Here is a 25,261-nt window from a genome sequence, read left to right as displayed (position 1 = left end):
ATAGCGAATAAGTTACATGTTGACTGACTGAAAGACCTGAACTACCCTTGACTGCTTCTTCCTCTCATTCAACTTAGTGTCTCATTTATTTTTTCCAAATTTTTGAGTTCTAAACTTTTAACACAATATGAACTTGGCCCAATAGAGATAGAGATGATGAAAATAAATGGGGTCAAGGGAAGAAGGCCAGAATTAAGAAAAAAAAAAAAACAGAGTGGAAGAAATTACAAGAGTGTGTCCAAGACTAGCAAAAGGTCAATGACTTGCCGTCTTCTTCTTGTTGAATCTGTGCTTATCTGTTCCATGTTCTGTTTTCCAAGCTAGAAATTTTGTCTATGTTCAACTCAGTGGACTATCTACCCAAATTGGATTAACCACATCTCTATCAAAAATAGCAGTAACATTTATAGATTTGAATCTTTTCATCTACACTTATTGTAGCCTCCCAAGAATTTGGGTGAATACTATATTCTAAGAAATCAAGAGATTTGGATTTTTTAACAATTAATGCTGTATTTGGTCAATTTTTATGATATTGTTTTAAGAGCTAATATAGCTTCTAGTTGGGTTGCCAGATTTAATAAGTGAAAATTTAGGATGCATAAAGTTTAAATTTTAGGCAAAGAGTCAAGAAATAAAATTTGGCTCATACTTAGAGTTTGTTGTCTGCATGAAATTCAAATTTTACTGGCCATTCTATGTTTTCTCAGGCAAGTCTGGTTTCCAGCCAGCACTGCCACAACCAACAACAAACACTGATAATACCCATTATTTCTGTTACTTACAGGTAGTACGAGAATGTCAGGATGATAATGTATGTACATTGGGTGGGAAACGAGACTTCCAGGTGACCCTTGTCACCTTCCAGGTGACAAGTCAATAAATTAGCTCTTTCCTGTAGGTTTAATCACCCTGACTGACTGGGCGGCAGCTGTGGAGTCCGTGTTGCATCTGGGATTGCCATGGCGGATGCTGAGGCCACAGCTGGTGAACAGCTCAATGAACAACACACTGGAGTACAGGTCCTGGTTGAAGGACTTGGCCAAAGAACAGCTGAGCCGTGAGGTAATCATGGGATAATGTGGATGAGAGCGTATCGTGGACAATGAAACCCCTTAAAGAGAACTTTGAATCAGAAACACCATTTAGAACCAAAAAGGCAGGATGGATGAGAAATAAGAACAAGTATTTGCTGCATTTCTGTCTTTGTGTTAAGTGGTTTACATATATTGTCTCATTTAATCCTCAGAACCATCCAAGAGGTAGGTATTATCAGCTCTATTAGATCTATGAAGACCTACTGAAGCACAGAGGTTAAGTATTGGCCTTGGGTCATAGAATTTGTAAACTGGGACTTAAACTTGGGTCTGACCACAGTTGTAGCTGTGGTAGAGCAGGTACTTAGCCTGCCCAAAGCCCTGGGTTTGGTCCCCAGCACCAAAACAAAACAACAACAAACTCATGGACTTGAAGATCCATTCTGTTTCCTTAATACCATGCTGCTTCCCCCATTTAAAAAAGTATTTAGTCAATGAATACTTGATGATGACTATATAAAGTAGGTGAGGTATTATTTTTAAAACAGCTTTATCATAATAGATTTGCACATGATGTTAATCATCCACTCAAGAGTATACAATTCAATGGTTTTGAATTATACAGAATCATCCCTCAGTATCTGTAGGGATTTAGTTCCAGGATCCCCTGTGGATCCCCAAATCTGTGGATACTCAAGTACCCCATATGAAATGGTGTAGTACTTGCACATAACCTATGAACATATTCCTGTATATCTCTAGCCTAATGTGAAAAAAACTTTCTATATTATTTAGAGAATAATGACAGTTTGTACGTGTTCAGTATAGGCACATTTTTCCCCCAGTATTTTTGATCTCTGGTTGGTTGAATTCATGGAGGCTGATGATTGAATATGGAGGGTGGACTGCATTTGAAAATCTGTGAAACAATCCTACAGCCAATCTTAGAACATTGTCATAATGGGCTATGTGCTTCTTAACCACTAGATTATTTGAAAGGCTGAATGGGGTTAAAGGAGTGGTGGGATGATAAAATATCTTCAGGTTTTTGCAATTGTCAGAGTTTATTGTGTGTTAATTATATATATCAGGACAAGCTAAAACATAAGATATAGAGGGAAATGAGTTTTTTCTTACAGAATATACAGTCAAGTTTGCTGGAAACCCTGTATCGAAACCGATCCAACCTGGAGACTATTTTTAGGATCATAGACAGTGATCACTCAGGTAAAAACCCTCATTATTCTTCCATTTTTGATGTACCACCAGTATTTTACCTTGAACCTTTTAGTCTCCTTCCCAATTCATTCCTGATTCATCTCCACTCAACATTTTGGGAGTAAGGTAAGTAGTATTAATGTTTATAAATGATAGACACTAGAAAAGTACTTGAGCAATAGAATAAGTCTATGTAGCTATTTGGGAGGCTGAGGCAGGAAGATTGCTTGAGCCCAGGAGTTCAGGACTAGTCTGGACAGCATAGTGAGTCCTAGGAAGGAGGAAGGAGAAAGAAAAGAAGAGAGAGAGTGAGAGAGAGGGAGAGGGAGAAAGGGACAGGGAGAGAGGGATAGGGAGAGAGGGAGAGAGAGAGAGGGAGAGGGAGAAAGGGACAGGGAGAGAGGGATAGGGAGAGAGGGAGAGGGAGAGTGGGAGAGAGGGAAAGAGGGAGAGGGAGAGAGGGAGAGAGGGAGAGGGAGAGAGGGTATGGTAGCTCATTTTAAAAAGAATGGCACAGAGTAGAATGAATACAAACTAAATGAGAGTTTCTCATAGGAAGAAGTTACTAGAAGATGTGATATCTTTTTATTAAATATTTATTTTTTAGGTGTAGTTGGACACAATACATTTATTTAATTAATTTATTTTTATGTGGTGCTGAGGATCGAACCCAAGGCCTTGCACGTGCTAGGCGAGCATTCTGTTGCTGAGCTACAACCCCAGCCCCCTGATGTAATAATGTCTTTTATAGTTTCATTGAAGATTGCCACAAAGTAATGAAGAGTGCCTAGAACCTTCACCCTGATCCCCCAATGGTTCAAAGATTTTATGATACATTACTTTTTTTAAAGTATAGTTCACATACCATATTATTCATTTAAAGGGCACAGCTCCATGGTTTTTAGTATATTCACTAGGTTTTGTAACCATCACTACTATTTAATTTTAGAATATTTTCATCACCCCCAAAAGAAACCCTGTAGCCATTAGCAGTCATTTCCCACTCTCTATCCCTTGTCCCCCATTCCCTAGTAGCCATTAGTCTACTTTCTGTCTTTAGGGACTTGTTTATTCTGGACATTTATTAAAAATGGAATCATATCCTATATAGCTATTAGTATGATAAATGAGTTCTTTCATTTAGCATGATGTTTTCAAGGTTCATACATGTTGAAGCAGTATCAGTTCCTTTTTTATATTTGGATATACCACAATTTGTTTATTCAGTTATCAGTTTATAGACATTTGGATTATTTCCCCTTTTTCCCTTTTTGACTATTATGAATAATACTGATACAAACATTTATGTATAACTGTTTATGTGAATGTATTTTTAGTTCTCTTGGACCTTGGAGTGCAATCATCTGGTCACCTGGCAATTCTATTTTTAAATTTTTGAGGACTGCCAAAACCTTTTTTTCCACAAGAGTGTAAAATGGCTGTAACATTTTACATTCCTACCAGGAGTATATGAGAATTCCAATTCTCTACATCCTCTCCAACTTGCATTATTTTTCATTTTTGTCTTTTAAATACTTACTATGGTCATCCTGATAGATCTGAAGAATTACATATGGTTTTAATTGCATTTTCTTAATAATCAGTGATGTTGAACATCTTTTTATATGATTATTGGCCATTCGTTTATCTCCTTTGGAGAAATGTCTATTCAAATTATTTGAATAGGCAAATTTTTAATTGGACTATTTGTCTTGAGTTATAAGAGTTATTTATGTATTCTGGATGCTAGGGCATTATTAGATATATGCTTTGTGAGTATATATTTTGATTTTGTATATTGTCTTTTCGTTTTCTTGGTTATGTCCTTTGATGCACAAAAGTTTTGAATTTTGAAAACATCTAGTTTGTCTCTTTTTTTTGTTGTTGTTGTCTTGTGTTTTTGGTGTCATATCTAAGAAATTTTTCATAATCCAGGGTCACAAATATTTACAACAGTGTTTTAAGAGTTTTATAGTTTGGGATCTTACATTTGGGTCCATATTGAGTTAACTCTTGTGTATAGTAAGGTAGGGCCTAACTTCATTCTTTCACTTGTAGGTACATAATTATGTCCCCATCATTGTTGAAAAAGTGATTTTTTCCCCATCAAATGATCTTGAACCCTTATAAAATATCAATCAAGCCCAACATAGTGGCTTAGGTCTGTAATCACAACTCCTTGGGAGGCTGAGGCAGAAGGATCACAAGCCTCAAGGCCAAAAAGGGAAGTTTAGTGAGACCCTGGATCAAATTAAAATTTGAAAAAGGTTTAGAATATAGCTCAGTGGTAAGGCCCTGGGTTCAACCCTCTAGTACTGGAGGTTGGGGGTGGAATTGACCTGGTTTGGTAATATGCTTAGTGGTAGAACACTTGCCTAACGTGATCCCCAGCACTGTAAAAACAACAACAAACCAGTCAACTGTAGATGTATGATATATGGATCCAAAGTCTTTATTTCCCCCTCCTTTTTTTGGTACTGGGGAACCCAGAGGTGCTCTATCACTGGGCTAGATCCCCCAGACCTTTTTGGTTTTTTTTTAATTTTAAGACAAGATCTTACTAAATTGCTGAGGCTGGCCTTGAACTTGTGATCCTCCTGCCTCTCAACCTGCTGAGCAGTTGGGATTATAGGTATATGCCACCACACCCAGCTCCTTTATTTTGACAGGATCACTTTATTTTGCACAAGCTGATCTTGAACTCCTGAGTTCAAGTGATCCTCCTTCCTCAACCTCCCCTGTAGCTGGGACTGTAGATGTGGGCTACCATGCCCAGTTTCAGTGCTTTTTTTTTTTTTTTTTGGTGGTATCTGGGATTGATTCCAGGGGTGTTTAACCACTGAGCCACGTCTCCAACTCTTTTTGTCTTGAGACAGGGTCTGTCTAAGTTGCTTAGGGCCTCATTAAGTTACTGAGGCTGGCTTTGAACTTGTGATCCTACTGCCTCAGTCTCTAGAGCCACTGGGATTATAGACATGCACCACCATGCCTAGCTTTAAGGGCTCTTTTTACAAAACATAAATTACTATATATTTGGGAGGATTTGATGCGGGGTTTCTCTGTAATGGTACTATTGATGTTTTGGGCTGGATAAGTCTTTTTGGAGGAGTTCATCTTGTGTGTTGTAGGATGTTTAGCAACATCCCTGGGTTTTATCCACTAGATGCCAGTAGCACCCCACTCTTACCTTGGTTGTGACAATAAAATATGTCTCCAGACACTGCCACATGTCCCTGGTGGGGAGCAAAATTTCTCCCTGTTGAGAACCCCTCCTGATATGAGGTTTCTTGTGATCCCCTTGGGAGAGTTTACACTAGGTACAAGGCCTTGGATGTTTTGGATTAACAGTAGGGGAGCAAGTGTCCTTGCAGGAATGTCAGAGGAAATGAACGCTGATCGACTCACTGAAGTGATTTCTTCCCTCTGATAAGGGTTCATCTCCCTGGATGAGTTCAGGCAGACATGGAAGCTATTCAGCTCTCACATGAACATCGACATCACAGATGACTGCATATGTGACCTTGCCCGGAGCATTGATTTCAACAAGGATGGCCACATCGACATCAATGAGTTCCTGGAGGCCTTTCGCCTTGTGGAGCAATCCTCCTCAGAGGGCCAAGCCGCAGACTGCCCACAGTCCACAAATGCTAATGACAATGGCTGCAGTAGTTCAGGTGCCCCTTGAGAACTGTCGGACTTTATTGCCCTCAGTGCCTTCTAGGTAATGCCCAGCTTTTTGCTGTGCATAGATTTGTGGAACTTTATGCTGAGAATTTGCCTACCAATATGCATCAGAATTACCTGTGTGTTTATTTATGGAGGAGTAGGCATGGTGTGTGTGTGTGTGTGTGTGTGTGTGTGTGTGTGTGTGTGTATAATAAGTATATAGTTGCCTCAGCCTGATCTCAGAATCTTCACAAAGTAGAATAAATAATTTTCATGTGTACTCCAGTTAAGAACCACTGATAGGGCTGGGGCTGGGGCTCCGTGGTACAGTGCTCACCCAGCATGCATGAGGCACTGAGTTTGATCCTCAGCATCACATAAAAATAAAGATATGGTGTCCATTCTCAGAGGAGGACATACAATCAATCAACAAGTACATGAAAAAATGCTCACCATCTCTATCAGTCAGAGAAATGCAAATCAAAACCACCCTAAGATACCATCTCACTCCAGTAAGATTGGCAGCCATTATGAAGTCAAACAACAATAAGTGCTGGTGAGGATGTGGGGAAAAGGGTACACTTGTACATTGCTGGTGGGACTGCAAATTGGTGTGGCCAGTTTGGAAAGCAGTATGGAGATTTCTTGGAAAGCTGGGAATGGAACCACCATTTGACCCAGCTATTCCCCTTCTCGGTCTATTCCCTAAAGACCTAAAAAGAGCATACTACAGGGGCACTGCTACATCGATGTTCATAGCAGCACAATTCACAATAGCAAGACTGTGGAAGCAACCTAGATGCCCTTCAATAGACGAATGGATAAAAAAAAATGTGGCATTTATACACAATGGAGTATTACTCTGCATTAAAAAATGACAAAATCATAGAATTTGGAGGGAAATGGATGGCATTAGAGCAGATTATGCTAAGTGAAGCTAGCCAAGCCCTAAAAAACAAATGCCAAATGTCTTCTTTGATATAAGGAGAGTAACTAAGAACAGACTAGGAAAGAAGAGCACGAGAAGAAGACCAACATTAAACAAGGATGAGAGGTGGGAGGGAAAGGGAGAGAGAAGGGAAATTGCATGGAAATGGAAGGAGACCCTCAGGGTTATACAAAATTACATATAAGAGGAAGTGAGGGGAAAGGGAAAAATAATACAAGGGGGAGGAATGAATTACAGTAGAGGGGGTAGAGAAAGAAGAGGGGAGGGGAGGGGAGGGAGGATAGTAGAGGAGAGGAAAGGCAGCAGAATACAACAGACATGAGTATGTCAATATGTAAATCAATGGAAGTGTAACTGATGTGATTCTGCAATCTGTATATGGGGTAAAAATGGGAGTTCATAACCCACTTGAATCAAAGTGTGAAATATGATATATCAAGAACTATGTAATGTTTTGAGCAACCAACAATAAAAAAAAAAAGAAAGGTAAAAATCAAGGCCTACGGGAACCAGGGTAATAAGGAGACATTTTTTTATTATTACTTGTTTTGTAGTTCTTGAATTTTTTTATATTGTTCACATCATTTTCAAATAGTAATAAATTAATTTTAGAAAAAAAAAAGATATGGTGTCCACCTAAAAAAACTAAAAAATAAATATTAAAAAAAGAACCACTGATAATTCAACCCCCTTGTTGCTTTCATTTTACACCTTTTGTTTAAAAATGTCACATTGGTAAAGGAAAGTTATTAAAAATTATATGCAGCTGGGCGTGGTGGCACACACCTGTAATCCTAGCAGCTTGGAAGGCTGAGGCAGGAGGATCGCGAGTTCAAAGCCAGTCTCAGCAAAAGTGAGGCACTAAGCAACTCAGTGAGACCCAGACTCTAAATAAAATACAAAATAAGGCTGGGATGTGGCTCAGCGGTTGAGTGCCTCCGAATTTAATCCCCAGTACCCGCCCCCTCCAAATTATATGCATAATTCCATGATCCAAACATGGATGTTTTTACTACTTATTCTTTTTTACTTGTTATAATTAATGTGCTTATAAAATTTTATGTTCTGCATTTTCATAAGTTTACACTAATTGTAAATACTTTCCCTTGTTGTTACAGTCTTCATGATTATTAGTTCAGTGGTTGTGTAATTTTCTTTCAAATGGATGCACTGTGATCTAATAGCCTCTCCCCAGTTGTTAAACATGTGTATTGTCTCTAGTTTTTCATTATTATAAATAACACTGTGGTTAATAACTTTGTGCATATAGCTTGTTTTACAAAAATCTTTTGAAAGATGCATTTTCTTAGGATAAAATCTCAGGAATGGGATCATTTTGTTAAATGGTGTTGTATTTATTCTGGGTGCTCTAGAGAAACAGAACTAATAGATATATAGGATAGATACAGATTTACATTAATTAATTAATCTTTAATAAAAATTAAAGAACTGTCTTCTGTGGTTATGGAGGCTGAAAAGTCTGGAGATCTGCATTTGGCAGCTGGAGAACCAGGAAAGCTGATGGTGTAAGTTTCAGCCCAAGGCCAGACCTGGGCACTAGGACAGCACATGGTGCAAGGTCTAGTCCACATCTGAGTAGGCAGTATCTTAGCATTTCTGTGGGGTTTTAATATGTACTTCATTGATGAGTATCCCTAACTCTCTCCCCTACCTTGTTTTATTTCTGAACTAAGGAAATTGAGGTGTGGAAAGCTTGCAGGATATGTGACCCAGTTAATGACACAGCCAGAACTGGAACCCATGATTCCTGACTCCACCCAAGCTTCTTTCCAGTTATATCCAAGGAATGGAGGGAATATATCATCATCCTCCCCATTCTATGGAATATCATGCAGCCACTAAAAAAGGATAACCTACCATTAGTCAGGATTATGCTTAGTGTTGAAGGACTTTCACTTCCTATCAAAAGAAGCATCAGGAAAGATTTAAGTAAAATTCTGAAACAAATCTAATTAGAAAGGCAATTATTATTCAGTATCCTTTGAGGTTTTTCTTATGATCATGAGTTGCTTCTATAACTATTATATTTTTATTATCTGATAATATATAAAATAGTTATAAAAGGGACTAAGTAATAAAAACACATATTTTAAAAGCAAATTCGTTTGTTGTACCTTTAAGAAAGGATCACACTATACCTCAATAAAATAAATTTTTAAAACCACTAGATGTCACTCTGAGCAAATGCTCTGTCTCTTATAGTAGCTGCTAAAAGTGCAGCTCTCTCAGTACCAAATAGGTCTAAGATGTCGATGTTCTAGGGTCAGAGGGAAAAGGAAAGAGCCCTACAGCTGCCTGCCTTGTTGCCCCCTTAGAGGTGCAAATCAGGAAGACACCCAAATGCTCAGAGGTGGAGGCAGGGACATCTGACAGAGGGAGGGTAAACCTGGACTGGACTTAGAAAAGAGATCCTCCAGCAGACCCTGGGCACATCCTGGCCATGGTCATGCAGGTCACTCCTTAATTTTAGGCCATGAATTTATATGTATTTAGAGTACATTTTGTTCCCCAAATTCCTAAACTTTATACTTTTGTTTTTTAATAGCACCTTGGGAGTTCTGGAAAAAAAAAAAAATTAACCCAACTCAAATCTGGCTTCTGGGCCTGTCAAGTGACAAGAGGAATGTGTTAGATGACACCAGGAAGTTCCAGTCATGAAAATCCAGATGGAGGGGACCAATGACCTGGTCTCTTCATCAAATACATTACAGGGAGATTAAATAAGAGATGAAGGAGAAAACGACATTTAAAAGGACATAGCAACCCATTATAATTTATAGAACTTATTTGATTCCTAATCAAAGCAACTTTTTTTTTTAAGAGTGTTAGAGATGTGTGAATAATGACATCATTTTTGGCAATAGTAAGGAATTATTGCTCATTTTTTTAGGTATGGAAATGAAATTGAGTTTTTTTTTTTAAATACCCTATTGATGTATACCAAAATATTTACTAGGATTAGTTTCAAAATAGAAGCCGGTGGATGGGGGTATGAACCAAACCTGGCTGACCCTGAGCTGGTGATTGTTAAAGCCTGGTGATGACTTCGTGAGGGTCTATTGTAGTATTTTCTCACTTTTTCAATTTGAATTTTTCTATAATTCTTATTTTTAAAAATTGGACTCCAGTGTAAGGTGGGGGGAATAAATGACATGCTCACCAAAGCAAGAATCCAGGCAAACTTTCTCAGGGCATGACTGGAACCAGCGCATCACTAAACTCATGACTATGCAAGAGTTAATAGAATCCATTTGTTAGTTTTGTTGAACTCGAAGGGAAAAAAAAATCACTTAATCTCATTAAATCTGAGCTTCCTCGACTGTAAAATAGACATTATACAACAATATTTTCCAGGAAGTCATAAGACTCCATGGAGATAAATTACAAGGGAGACGAGTTCCAAATAATCCCTGGAGCAGACACAGCCAGTTAGTGCTCACGAGTGACCTAACCTTGCTCCATCTGCAAATACTCGCAGAACTTGAGCTGTTTCTTGCAAAAATCTATATTGAAGAAAAACAACTTAAGCTCAACCAGAAACAGCCAACAAACATACTAATGTAACTAGAGACTTTCTAGCAGCATGTCCTTTGTGCATTCTGGAATGGAGCCCTTGAACTACTTCTGGTTGGAGCTGCCTGATTCAAGAATCACTATTTGCTCAAAAAGACTTTAAAATTTTTAGTGTGCCTCAGTTTACCTTTGTAACAGACTTAAGTAAGAGAAGAACATACAAAAGTATCCTGAAACCCCTAAAGTTTGACCCATGTGCTAATAGTTGCATGCCCGGATGACACTAGCCCAGTTATTCACCTTTATATTCTACAGATATTAGGGAGTACCTGAGTGCCTGAAGCTCAACATTTATTTTTAAGTCACATTTTAAAATATCAGGCCTAGACCAGTTAACCCAAAATCTCTGGACATGTGTCTTGGGCATGGTAATTTTTAAATAAGTCTTCACAGGTCATTGATTCTACCATTTAAGCAAAGTTGCTTAATTGATCTTCTATCAGGGAGTAGTTGTGAGACAATCATTAAGATAAACCTTAGTTTATGTATTTCTCAAGCAACTTTTATGGACCAGAGGTCCCCTTTAGGTGTTCAATTCCTGGAAGGACAGGACTTGTTCAACTGTGCATGCTTGGTGGGCACCTGGTCATAGCTGACCTCCCAGTTGTTGACTCAAAAGTCAGGCGTTCCAGTTATCTGCTCATGAGTGGAATTTTCCAGTGTGGTTCTCTTCCTTATAGGGGATTTATCCTTTCAATTACACAAGGTTTGGGGTTTTTCTCAACTTCCTAGTTTCAGATCCGAGTAAGGAAGATCAGCCAGAGTTCCTGAGTCACATTCCAGATCAGATCTTCTGGAGTTTGTATCCCTGAGTCACACCAAGCCCTGAACCTTGGGGTTTTAGGTCAGAGAGAGGTGAGCCTGGCCTCACCACCCCATCCAGCACAGAACTCCCTGGCAGCAGCTTTCTAGCTGATCTCCCTATTCTAAACAGATCTGAAAAGAGAGCAATAGAGTCAGTTGAAATGCCTAAAAAAGGACAGGAAGTCTCATTCCAGAGACTAATATTTCTGAAGAGACAAAATAAAGTAAAATTCCTTTCTCTGTGAATGCAGAGTCTCAGACTCTCCAGATCTAATAGATCTAGATGTGTGAGCTGTGTAAAGCCACAGAAATATTTGTTTGCAGTGGGGATCTTATTTTACTTCTTCCCTCAAAGTACTCAGCCATCTTCCTTCCTCAATGCACATTCTCACATACAAGACACCCATATGGGTTCTTTCTGGGCATAGAGGAAATTCAAAGAGGTAAAGCATGCTCGTTGAAATCACAGACCCAGATGAGGCCGCAACTCCACCTCTTACCAGGTGTGCAATCGTGAGTAAAATGCTTACCTATTTCCCGTGCTGTATGGTGGAGTTCAGGTGCTGGAAGACTAGATGAGAGGAGGCATGCAGAATACTTAGCACAGTTATGGTTACCTTTCCTGTGCCCACAAGTCCCCTAGCTCAGAACTTCCCAGCTTTAACATGCACACTAATTGCTTGGAGGTCTTGCTTCAAACTATACTTGTTTCACTCTGGGTAAATAAACAAGTTCTGGAGATGAAGTGAGGTGGCACAACTGTGAATGTACTTAATGCCATTGAACTGTACTTTTAAAAATGATAAATTTTATGATATATATATATATATGTATATAATCACAATAAAAAAATTTAAGGTACATTCAGTAGTATTTCTAGCAAGCTTCTAGGTGAGGCTGATGATACTAGTTAGAAAACCACACTTTTAGTCCTTGACTTTTCTGTTTACGACTATGGTTCCAGCTAAGCCTAGGTCCTCCATAGGCCTCAGTAGGGAGCTTTGGCTTGGCCCATTACATATTGCCTTCCTCCCAATCTGGAAGCGGGTAGGATATCCCTAGGCCAGCCATTTTCCTCTGTATTTATCACCTTTACTGATGCAGTACATTGAAAATTGTCAAGGGTGGGACGGATGGCAGTGTTGAGATTCTAGTGTTCCTTGTTTTGGTGTCATCACGACCTATCAAAGTGAAAAAACAGAACTGAAAGATCCCAACCACTTTGTGTTGCATGGTCAATACTGAAGGGTTATGGAAAATCATATTCCTACAAGACAGTCCCTGGGAAAAATGGAAAGACAGTGTAGCTCTGGAGGAGGGAGAGAAACTAGCCAAACATGAAACCTCTCCCAATAAAGCCTTTTCCAGGAACAATGGGCCCTAAAGGAAGGAGGCAGATACTGAATGCTGGGCCCTAAAAATTTTGACCTTCCCCCATTACTAATCAGTCCTGAACCGCACACTCAATAGGGAAACTCTGGGGAAACAATGAATCTCAGAAGAAGAAAAGCAATGGGCAGGATCTGAGCTCCTATCTCCTCTTAGAAACAATGAATTTCAGAAGAAGAAAAGCAATGGGCAGGATCTGAGCTCCTATCTCCTCTTAGTAACAATGAGTTTCAAACTTTTCCCAACTGCCTTTCTGAGTTAAAATTTTAACCTGCACAACTAGTTCCCTGACTGTCTGATAGGCACGTCCACCATTTCCAGTCATTAAACCACCCTCATTGTACCCTATGAAACTCAATCCCATCTATATCCAATGGCCATTTTTCTACCCAGAAAATGAGCCCCTTCAGTGCCTGAGTGATTGAGTCCACGAATGAATAAATAAACAGCTTTGCAGAATCTGTTGAGATCTGCGTCTATAAGTTTGCACTTACAAATACCTCCTCCAAAACAACAGTTCTCAAAGTGTGTCCTGCTTAAGCTAACGGGTGATTATCCTTCCCAAGAGAGCAACAGATAGGACCCTCATTAATGCATCTGCTAACAGCTGTTTCCGGTATCATGCAAATTTAGATCATGGCTGTCTGTATTATACATCTTTCCTCAGAGTAATCGGCAATCATCCTGCAGTAAGTGTACCTTTTCTGAGCTTTTGGAAATAAGTACAAGACTCCTGGGCCAGCCTTACTCAGGAGAGTAAAATGTCTTACCAGCTTTCTGATTTGTAAAAGGAACCATATTGTTGAGACCAAATTTTCTGCCACTGGCTCCTACAATAATGGGACAACCTAGCAACCACCAGTGGCAGGAATTCTGAGGGGTGTCACACTTCAAAGATTGTAGGAGATGGACTGGTCACCCCGGGAAGCCAGTCCTTTAGAAGAGTGGTTCTCCTGTTAGGATCATCTGAGGAGGTAAGGGTCTTAAAAAATACTGATGATCAATTAAATTAGAGTGTCTGAGGACAGGAGCTGGGCATGAACAATTAGCTTTAAAAGTCAGTTTAATGTGCAGTTATGTTGAAAAGTTCTACCTCAGAGGGTTTTTTGTTTGGTTTTATATTTTGTTTTATTTTAATCAGGCAAAAATTGTAGTTGGAAACAAAGAGGCTGTAGTTATTATCCTCACAAAACATCATAAGACTCCAAGGTTTTGATTACAAAATGGGAATACTTGTTTCTAAGCTAAGCAGCAGTTTTAACCACTGTAATTATGCTATGTGTTTGTTCCCAAGTGAGCATAATTTGATGTTATGTATGAGCACAGAACCGAGCGCCAGCTGTCACCCTGGTGTCAGCCCCTGTGTAGCTGACTTGCCCCTGGGAGGTACCTGGAGGGAAACAGTTGGATGCACCTCCCTCATGGGTAATGCTCACAATACTAGCTGGATGCACTGAATTTGGAAATAAGGAGGACTTTTTAACTATAAAGAAAAATTTGTAAGAGAACCTCTTTACCAGAGAGGCATGTTTAGAATCAACTATTCCCAAAGTAGAAGGTAAACATACAGAGAATTTTGCAAAGTGATGAAACCAAATTCGCCTGAAATGATTATGATTAAGACTTGATTTCTGGAACTCCTGGTCACTTGGTCATGCTTACATTCCCTTTCTCCAGGGGTGCCGATTTTCTGTTCGCAACTAAAAGGCTCAGGGGTCACTCCAGGTAAACTGGGCTGACTGGGCTGCACAAAATGACCACACAAGAGACACAAATACCTTTTTCTTTGGGGTCGCTGTGGCGGCTCCTCTGACCTTAAGGGTCCGTAGAAAGATCCAGAGCGAGCATGTGCTGATCCCTTTTATTGAGGAGAAGCTATTCAAATGAGGCAAGGCGTCAGGTTTCAGGGGACTGAGTCTATCTTCATGATGTCCACTGTCAGCAGGTTGACTGACACCTGGGGAGGCCACACCCAAGGGCACAGTAAGAGAAGGGGACACACACAAGGCACTTCCATGGAAGATTCTATCTTAAACAGGGCAAGGGGTTATATTACAAAGGAACAGGTGATCTTCGATCCACCCATGGGGCTGTAGGAAGCCACGCCCAGGCAGGAAGAGACAGTCACTCGAACCCTAGAAGAGCAGGGCAGTCTAGCAGCATGGGTGCCTGACGCCACATCACCCAGCAGGAGAGTTGGTCTCCCACACAGGGGCAGTATTTGCACAACACACTTCAGAAAAATGAGATGAAGTAAACACTTTAAATCCACTCTTGAATGTAATCAAAGCCATATTCTAAGCAGGGCTCTCCAAACTTGGACAACTAAACAAAACAACAACAAAAAAGCTAAATCAGAATCACTCAGGATGAGGCTCTAGATATTGTTGATGGCATATCCATTTCTCCTGCTACAAGACATCAGCACAAATTTAGGGGTTTAAACCAACACAAATGTGCTAATTTACCCTTCTGGATATTAGGAGTCCCAGTTTTCACTGGGCTAAAATCAAGCTGTCAGTGGGCTGCATTTCTTTCTGGAGGCTCAAGGAGAGAATTTCTTTTTCTGTTCTTTTCCAGCTTCTAGGTTGCCCACATTCCTTGGCTTGTGACCCCTTCCTCCATCTTCAAAGCCAGCAAAGGCTGGTTGCTTCTTTCTTGTATCACCTCACTCTGATCTCCTCTTCTTCTTTTCTTTTCTACTTTTAAGGATCCTGGTGATTACATTGGGCCCCCTGGGTAATCTAGGAAAATCTCTCCATCTCCAAGTCTTTAGCTTAATCACACCTGCACTATGTAAGGTGACACAGTCAGAGGTTCCAGGGTTTAGGAGCTGGATCTCCTTATGGAAAACCATCATTGTAACCCACTCCCCTCCTCTGAGGGTCAGAGCTCCCAGGATAAATCTGAGGCACTTGTTCAAGGACTGTTACCCGGGAACCATTGCTGGGTGACAAAGGCTTTCTCCATCCCAGCTCTCCCTCCCAGTCTAGATGTCTCTTACAATGACATTCTCATGACTCTGTCCCCATATTCATCATCATTCTTATCACCACCCTTCTCTGTGAAGTGGGAGACCTCAGATGATTTCATTTATTCTCTCATAAATTTTATTGAGCATCTCTATTTTTCACTTTTTTATTGTACTTAGAAAACAGTTTGTTTATAACCCAAATCCTTACTAATCAATAAATGTCTTCTTAGATAAAATTCAGCTGGAGACTTGTTAATGCAAAAAATATATTCACTCCAGTCTCAGAAAAAAAACACATGATTAGGAACCTAGATAAGTTAAACTATACTTAAAAACTATTTTTAAGATGTTTTTTTAAAAATATCTTTCTTTTTACACTTAGGTCTTGTGGAAAGGAACTAATTTTTGTTAAGTAAGGGTGGGGGACAAAATGTAGTAGTTTGATATCATTCACTTTGGAATTGGCAAGAGAATAATCTAGATTTTTAAAGTGGTCTCAATAATACTCAGCAAATTATTCTCACTTTGTGGGTCCAACAGTCTTGTAATATCTACTACACTCACAAATAACTACTGAAATATATATTTTAATATGTCTAAAATCCCTCAAAATGTCAAAATACATATAACATTACAAAGTCTGTATTCTTCCAGAGATAAATCGTTATTAACAGCTTGTATTTTCTTCTAGAGTGTCTAAATGTACATGTGGGCATATCAATATATACCTCTTTTTTAATATTTATTTATTTACTTTAGTTTTAGGTGGACACAATATCTTCATTTTATTTTTATATGGAGCTGAGGATCGAACCCCATGCCTCATGTGTGCTAGGCAAGTGTTCTACCTCTGAGCCACAACCACAGCCCAGTATATACCTTTTTTGAAGTACGTATGTTGTTATATGATTTCTTTCTTGCTTTTTTTTTTTGCACTTTAAAAAGCTTTACTGACACCGGATAATTCACAGAATACACCCTAAAATCATGACAACATGACTCTCCTTGGCTTGGTCTTGTTTGGTTTTCTATCTTCTCCTCCTCACCTTACATGGGCAGACAGTGTCAGATCACGCTGTTCATGTCATTGGTTTCTCAGTGCTGCCTCACTTTTGGTCTTTGAGGATACCCCTTCCTTTAACTTGAACTCAGCTATTCATTTAGAAGTCTCTCTGTATGTATATGTATCACCATCCTTTTATCCAAGTAGGAGGGTTTTTATGTTTTTTGATTTGAAATAGTCCCTGAATTCAAAATTCTTTTATATATTTTTTCCACTTTAATTTTAAATATTTATGTCATTGTGTTCCAAATGAGATTCTTTTAAACTCCCGAAGATGGATTTTTTTGTTTTTATCTCATTAATAATTTAAGCAAATTTAATCCATTTACATTTATCATGATCATTGATATATTTATGTTTATTTCTGTCACTTTAAATATATTTTCTAGCTACCACATTTATTCTTTATATCTGCTTTTCTCTTTTCATGGCTTATTTTGTTTTTTTGTTTTTGTTTTTTTACATTTTTATTGTTGGTTGTTCAAAACATTACATAGTTCTTGATATATCATATTTCACACTTTGATTCAAGTGGGTTATGAACTCCCATTTTTACCCCGTATACAGATTGCAGAATCACATTGGTTACACATCCATTGATTTACCTATTGCCATACTCGTGTCTGTTGTCTTCTGCTTCCTTTCCTATCCTCTGCTATCCCCCCTCCCCTCCCCTCCCCTCCCCTCTTCTCTCTCTACCCCCTCTACTGTAATTCATTTCTCCCCCTTGTATTATTTTTCCCTTTCCCCTCACTTCCTCTTGTATGTAATTTTGTATAACTGAGGATCTCCTTCCATTTCCATGCAATTTCCCTTCTCTCTCCCTTTCCCTCCCACCTCTCATCCCTGTTTAATGTTAATCTTCTTCTCATGCTCTTCATCCCTACTCTGTTCTTAGTTACTCTCCTTACATCAAAGAAGACATTTGGCATTTGTTTTTCAGGGCTTGGCTAGCTTCACTTAGCATAATCTGCTCTAATGCCATCCATTTCCCTCCAAATTCTATGATTTTGTCATTTTTTAATGCAGAGTAATACTCCATTGTGTATAAGTGCCACATTTTTTTTATCCATTCGTCTATTGAAGGGCATCTAGGTTGCTTCCACAGTCTTGCTATTGTGAATTGTGCTGCTATGAACATCGATGTAGCAGTGTCCCTGTAGTATGCTCTTTTTAGGTCTTTAGGGAATAGACCGAGAAGGGGAATAGCTGGGTCAAATGGTGGTTCCATTCCCAGCTTTCCAAGAAATCTCCATACTGCTTTCCAAATTGGCTGCACCAATTTGCAGTCCCACCAGCAATGTACAAGTGTACCCTTTTCCCCACATCCTCGCCAGCACTTGTTGTTGTTTGACTTCATAATGGCTGCCAATCTTACTGGAGTGAGATGGTATCTTAGGGTGGTTTTGATTTGCATTTCTCTGACTGCTAGAGGTGGTGAGCATTTTTTCATGTACTTGTTGACTGATTGTATGTCCTCCTCTGAGAAGTGTCTGTTCAGGACCTTGGCCCATTTGTTGATTGGGTTATTTGTTTTCTTATTGTTTAATTTTTTGAGTTCTTTGTATACTCTGGATATTAGGGCTCTATCTGAAGTGTGAGGGGTAAAGATTTGTTCCCAGGATGTAGGCTCCCTGTTTACCTCTCTTATTGTTTCTCTTGCTGAGAAAAAAACTTTTTAGTTTAAGTAAGTCCCATTTGTTTATTATTGTTATTAACTCTTGGGCTATGGGTGTACTATTGAGGAATTTGGAGCCCGACCCCACAGTATGTAGATCGTAGCCAACTTTTTCTTCTATCAGATGCCATGTCTCTGATTTGATATCAAGCTCCTTGATCCATTTTGAGTTAACTTTTGTGCATGGTGAGAGAAAGGGATTCAGTTTCATTTTGTTGCATATGGATTTCCAGTTTCCCCAGCACCATTTGTTGAAGATGCTATCCTTCCTCCATTGCATGCTTTTAGCCCCTTTATCAAATATAAGAAAGTTGTAGTTTTGTGGGTTGGTTTCTGTGTCCTCTATTCTGTACCATTGGTCCACCCACCTGTTTTGGTACCAGTACCATGCTGTTTTTGTTACTATTGCTCTGTAGTATAGTTTGATGTCTGGTATCGCTATACCGCCTGATTCACACTTCCTGCTTAGAGTTGTTTTTGCTATTCTGGGTCTTTTATTTTTCCATATGAATTTCATGATTGCTTTATCTATTTCTACAAGAAATGCCGTTGGGATTTTGATTGGCATTGCATTAAACCTATAGAGAACTTTTGGTAATATCGCCATTTTGATGATGTTAGTTCTGCCTATCCATGAACAGGGTATATTTTTCCATCTTCTAAGATCTTCTTCTATTTCTCTCTTTAGGGTTCTGTAGTTTTCATTGTATAAGTCTTTCACCTCTTTTGTTAGGTTGATTCCCAGGTATTTTATTTTTTGGGGGGATATTGTGAATGGAGTGGTTGTCCTCATTTCCATTTCAAAGGATTTGTCGCTGATATACAGGAATGCCTTTGATTTATGCATGTTGATTTTATATCCTGCCACTTTGCTGAATTCGTTTATTAGCTCTAATAGTTTATTTGTAGACCCTTTTGGGTCTGCTAGGTATAGAATCATGTCATCTAAAAATAGTGATAATTTAAGTTATTCTTTTCCTACTTTTATGCCTTTAATTTCTTTCGTCTAATTGCTCTGGCCAGTGTTTCGAGGACTATGTTGAACAGAAGTGGTGAGAGAGGGCATCCCTGTCTTGTTCCAGATTTTAGAAGGAATGCTTTCAATTTTTCTCCGTTCAGAATGATGCTAGCCTGAGGCTTAGCATAGATAGCTTTTATAATATTGAGGTATGTTCCTGTTATCCCTAGTTTTTCTAGAGGTTTGAACATAAAGGGATGCTGTACTTTGTCAAATGCTTTTTCTGCATCTATCAAGATGATCATATGGTTCTTATTTTTAAGTCTATTGATGTGGTGAATAACATTTATTGATTTCCGTATATTGAATCAGCCTTGCATCCCAGGGATGAATCCTACTTGATCGTGGTGCACAATTTTTTTGATATGTTTTTGTGTCCGATTCGCCAGAATTTTATTGAGGATTTTTGCATCTAGATTCATTAGAGATATTGGTCTGTAGTTTTCTTTCTTTGAATTGTCTTTGTCTGGTTTAGGAATCAGGGTGATGTTGGCCTCGTAGAATGAATTTGGAAGTTCTCCCTCTTTTTCTATTTCCTGGAATAGCTTGAAAAGTATTGGTATTAGTTCTTCTTTAAAGGTTTTGTAAAACTCTGCTGTATACCCATCCGGTCCTGGGCTTTTCTTAGTTGGTAGTCTTTTGATGGCTTCTTCTATTTCCTCGATTGATATTGGTCTGTTTAGGTTGTCTATATCCTCCTGACTCAATCTGGGTAGATCATATGACTTAAGAAATTTATCAATGTCTTCACTAACTTCTATTTTATTGGGGTATAAAGATTCAAAATAATTTCTGATTATCTTCTGTATTTCTGAAGTGTCTGTTGTGATATTGCCTTTTTCATCCCGTATGCTAGTAATTTGAGTTCTCTCTCTTCTTCTCTTCGTTAGCATGGCTAAGGGTCTGTTGATCTTATTTATTTTTTCAAAGAACCAACTTTTAGTTTTGTCAATTTTTTCAATTGTTTCTTTTGTTTCGATTTCATTAATTTCCGCTCTGATTTTAATTATTTCTTTCCTTCTACTTCTTTTGCTGTTGTTTTGCTCTTCTTTTTCTAGGATTTTGAGATGAAGTGTGAGATCATTTATTTGTTGGTTTTTCCTTTTTTTAAGGAATGAACTCCAGGCAATGAATTTTCCTCTTAGAATTGCTTTCATTGTGTCCCATAGATTCTGATATGTTGTGTCTGTGTTTTCATTTATCTCTAAGAATTTTTTAATTTCCTCCTTGATGTCTTCTATAACCCATTGATGATTCAGTAACCTATTGTTCATTCTCCAAGTGATGCATGATTTTTCCTTCCTTCTTTTATCATTGATTTCCAGTTTCATTTCATTATGATCAGATAAGATGCATGGTATTATCTCTACTCCTTTATATTGTCTAAGAGTTGCCCTGTGACATAATATATGATCTATTTTTGAGAAGGATCCATGTGCTGCTGAGAAAAAAGTGTAACTGCTTGATGTTGGGTGGTATATTCTATATATGTCAATTAAGTCTAGGTATTGATTGTATTATTGAGTTCTATAGTTTCTTTATTCAACTTTTGTTTGTAAGATCTGTCCAGTGGTGAGAGAGGTGTGTTGAAGTCTCCCATAATTATTGTATGGTGGTCTATTAGACTCTTGAACTTGAGAAGAGTTTGTTTGATGAACATAGCTGCACCATTGTTTGGAGAATATATATTTATGATTGTTATGTCTTGTTGGTGTATGGTTCCCCTGAGCAGTATGTAGTGTTCCTCTTTATCCCTTTTGATTAACTTTGGCTTGAAATCTATTTTATTTGATATGAGTATGGACACTCCTGCTTGTTTCCGAAGTCCATATGAGTGATATGATTTTTCCCAACCTTTCACCTTCGGTCTATGTATGTCTTTTCCTATCAAATGCATCTCCTGTAGGAAGCATATTGTTGGATCTTTTTTTTTTTTTTTGATCCATTCTACTAGCCTGTGTCTCTTAATTGGTGAGTTTAAGCCATTAACATTTAGGGTTATTATTGAGATATGGATTGTTCTTCCAGCCATATTTGTTTATTTATGTTACTTAACATGGTTTGTTTTTCCTCTTTGATTATTTTTTCCCTTTACTGTACTACCTCCCACTGTTGGTTTTCATTGTTATTTTCCATTTCCTCTTCCTGTAATGTTTTGCCGAGGATGTTTTGAAGAGATGGTTTTCTAGCTGCAAATTCTTTTAACTTTTGTTTATCGTGAAAGGTTTTAATTTCATCTTCCATCCTGAAGCTTAATTTCGCTGGATACACAATTCTTGGTTGGAACCCATTTTCTTTCAGCTTTTGAAATATGTTATTCCAGGATCTTCTAGCTTTCAGAGTCTGTGTTGAAATATCAGCTGTTATCCTGATTGGTTTACCCCTAAATGTAATCTGCTTCCTTTCTCTTGAAGCTTTTAAAATTCTCTCCTTATTCTGTATGTTGGGCATCTTCATTATAATGTGTCTAGGTGTGGATCTTTTATGATTTTGCACATTCGGCGTCCTGTAGGCTTCTAGGATTTGGGATTCTGTCTCATTCTTCAAGTCTGGGAAGTTTTCTCATATTATTTCATTGAATAAATTGTTTATTCCTTTGGTTTGGAGCTCTATGCCTTCCTGTATCCCAGTGACTCTTAAGTTTGGTCTTTTTATGTTATCCCATATTTCTTGGATGTTCTGCTCATGGTTTCTTAGCAGTCTTGCTGAGCTGTCTATGTTCTTTTCAAGTTGAAATACTTTGTCTTCATTGTCTGATGTTCTATCTTCTAAGTGTTCTACTCTGCTGGTAGTATTCTCATTTGAGATTTTAAGTTGGTTTATTGCTTCCTGCATTTCTAGAATTTCTGTTTGTTTGTTTTTCATAAACTCTATCTCCCTGTTTAGTTGATCTTTTACTTCTTGTATTTGTTTATGTAATTCATTGTCGAAGTGATCTTTCATTGTCTGATTTTGCTGTCTAATGTCTTCCTTGAGACTCCAGATCATCTGAAGCATGTAAATCCTGAATTTTTTATCTGACATTCCATCTGCTGCAGCTATTACCTCTTCTAAAGTTGAGTTGAACTGCATTGCTTGTGGTCCTTTCTTTCCTTGTCTTTTCATACTGCTCGCGTTTCTTTCTGCTTGGTGAAACTGTTGTGTTATTGAATTTTCCCCCTATATATTTATATTGTATAGTTGCAAAGTCTCCCTTGCAGGGGCGGGCGGCGGCTGTGCTCCTCCTCCAATTGGGGTGATCTGTCTATCACGCCGGTGGGCCGCTGGGCCCCTTCTCCAGGTTGCGTGGTCTGCCTACCTTGCGGGCAATGGCTGGGCCCCTCCTCCAATAGGGGTGATCTATCTACAACGCTGGCGGGTCGCTGGGCCTGTTCTCCCAGTAGGTCGCAGGTCTGCTTACCTTGCAGGCCTGGGCGGCGGCTCTGCCCCTCCTCCAGTTGGGGTGATGTGTCTGCCATGCAGGCGGGCCGATGGGTCTGTTCTGCCGGTTGGTCACAGGTCTGCCTACCTTGCAGGCGCAGGCGGCGGCTCTGCTCTGCCCCTCCTCCAATTGGGGTTCTACCACACCGGCGGGCCGCTGGGCCTGTTCTGGTCAGTCGCAGGTCTGCCTACCTTGCGGGCGCATGCAATGGCTCTACTCTGCTCCTACTCCAATTGGGGTGACGTGTCTACCACGCCGGTGGGCCTCTGAGCCTGTTCTCTGTTTCTTGCTTTTTTTAACTAACAATATACATTGCTATTTCTTCACATTCTTACATGTAAATCTGCTTTATTCTTTTAAATAACTAATTTAGTGCATTACATTATGTGAATTGCCATAATCATTTTTAGTGCTGGTGATCAAGCCCAGGGTCTTGAGCATGCCACTTGCTCCACCCCTAACCTTCTATAATTTATTTTACTAGTCCTTAGCTGATGGAGAATTTGAAAACTGATTTTTTTTAATAATTATAAGCATCAATGCAATCAAACTTCTTCTCCATTGTTTCTATCTCCTTGTATGATTATATTGACTTGGCATTTCTAGATGTAGAATTGCTGGGTGAACGTGTATGTGCATTTTAACATGTTGTCAATTTGCAATCCTTTTTATTCCTTCTCCTTTGAACAGGTTATTCATGTCCTTAGTCTACTTTTCTATGAAGTTATTTATCATTTTAATTTATTTTAAGAGTGCCTTATGCATGAAGTAAGTTAGTAATTTGACATTTTAATTGAGATCCTTTCCATTTAGACATTTTTATTTTGACTATTAACCATAAGTCATCTCTGCTGTAAGGCAGACATGACAACTACTTCCTTGAATGTTTTTCTGACTTTGGAATCACCCAACTTGTCAGACTTCCTAGAACATCACTGTAGGTACTGACTTCAGCTACTTCCTGCCTCATCACCTTCAACAAGAGTGAATTCTTGGTGATTTTGTAAAATCACCCTATGAAATTTCTTACTTCCTGCATTTCTCATGCTGTACCCTCTGCCCAACATTCCTTTTCTACCCTTCTCACTAAACCTAGGTAAAGGCTGCTTGTCACTAAGATTCAGTGGAATCGTCTTTTCCTCCTGGAAGCCTTTGGAGTGAGGTTCCTCTTCCATATCAAGTAACACCCCAGCACACCTGTGTCGCTGCATGTAGGGCACTGTGCTTTAACCATTTGTGAGTCTGGATTTGCTGTTAGACTGATTTCCTCAAGGGAAGAAAATATATTTTATCCATTTTTGTATTCCCAGTGCCATATATGTGGTAGATTCAAAATAATTATTTGTTAAACAAAGGAGGGAAGAAAAAGAGGAAGGAATGAAGAAAAGAGGGAAGGAAGAAAGACATTTAAGGAAAGTCCACTTACCTTCTGTTTTCTTACCTCTGTGGCTTATCCTTCATGAACCAGAATAGCATTTAAAAGTTATCACCTAATGATCCAAGTCATTCTCTGAACCTTCAAGGTGGCATGATCCAAAGAAATATGATTGTCTTTCAATTTATATTTCTCTTTTTTTAAAGGCTAAATTATAGTATTTACTCAAGCAAAATATTTCTTAGGCTTTATTTTGGATCAATCATAAATTTATTTGCTTTTTTTTTTTTTTAGATGACTCTCATTACGTTGCCCAGGCTAGTTTTGAACACTTGGGCTCAAGTGAATCTATTACCTCAGCCTCCCACACATTATTTATTGTATCTCCTGATTTTGTGTTATATAATTTTCAAGTCTCTTTCATGTAGATATTAGTTGATCCTCACACAATTCTGTGCGGTAACTAGAATTGATGAAACACCATTTCATGGATGGAGAAACTGAGGCTTGGAGAGAGAGAGATTCTTTTTTTCTTTTTGGTACCTTTTTGTAGGTAACAGTTATTACCTGTGGAGCCAGGACTGAAACCCAGGCCTTCTGACTAAATCCAGTGCTCTTTCTTCTCTTCTATTTTGCTTCTTCATATCCTAGTGAAAGTTTGATTTTGATTGTATGGCTGCTTTAATAATGTGTTTCAGCATACCTGTGCAAGTGCATGTGCATTTGTGTCTGTTACATATTTAAAACTCCAAGAATGACCCAGTATAAGAGTAGTTTCTATTAGTTACTTTTTAGCAACACTCCTCCATCAAAAGAATCTGACCAGATGCTCAAGACTGTGTGGCCTCTGCAGCAGGCAAGGTAATTAATTTCTCTAGGTCCTTTGGCTGCTGCATTCCATCTGCCCTTTCTTCTTTTCTCTCATTCTCATCTGTCAATCAATAAACTCTTAGGCATCTATAAAAATTAGTGTTTATAAAGAGTTTATAGTTACATAATCACCACATTAGTTTTTTTCAAAGTAAGACTTTACTAAATAATTTCAGCAACATGAATAATATGCTAAAGAAAAGAA

At 38.6% G+C, this 25,261-nt stretch overlaps 1 protein-coding gene across 1 annotated transcript in view; it reads left to right on the top strand.

Moving 5' to 3' along the window:
* The window catches only part of Ppef2 (protein phosphatase with EF-hand domain 2), a 39,749-nt gene extending 31,425 nt beyond the window's left edge, over positions 1-8,324 (top strand). Inside the window, exons 15-17 of the mRNA XM_005333290.4 lie at positions 902-1,065; positions 2,177-2,264; positions 5,687-8,324. Coding sequence (XP_005333347.2) covers positions 902-1,065; positions 2,177-2,264; positions 5,687-5,940 — 506 coding nt within the window. The 3' untranslated portion in view covers positions 5,941-8,324. The remainder of the gene's footprint in view (positions 1-901; positions 1,066-2,176; positions 2,265-5,686) is intronic.
* Positions 8,325-25,261: the final 16,937 nt, after the last annotated feature.

This window comes from Ictidomys tridecemlineatus, chromosome 9, assembly GCF_052094955.1.
Source record: "Ictidomys tridecemlineatus isolate mIctTri1 chromosome 9, mIctTri1.hap1, whole genome shotgun sequence".
Taxonomy (NCBI): domain Eukaryota; kingdom Metazoa; phylum Chordata; class Mammalia; order Rodentia; family Sciuridae; genus Ictidomys; species Ictidomys tridecemlineatus.
The sequence above is the reverse complement of the archived record's forward strand: the minus strand, read 5'-3'. Positions and strand labels throughout refer to the sequence as shown.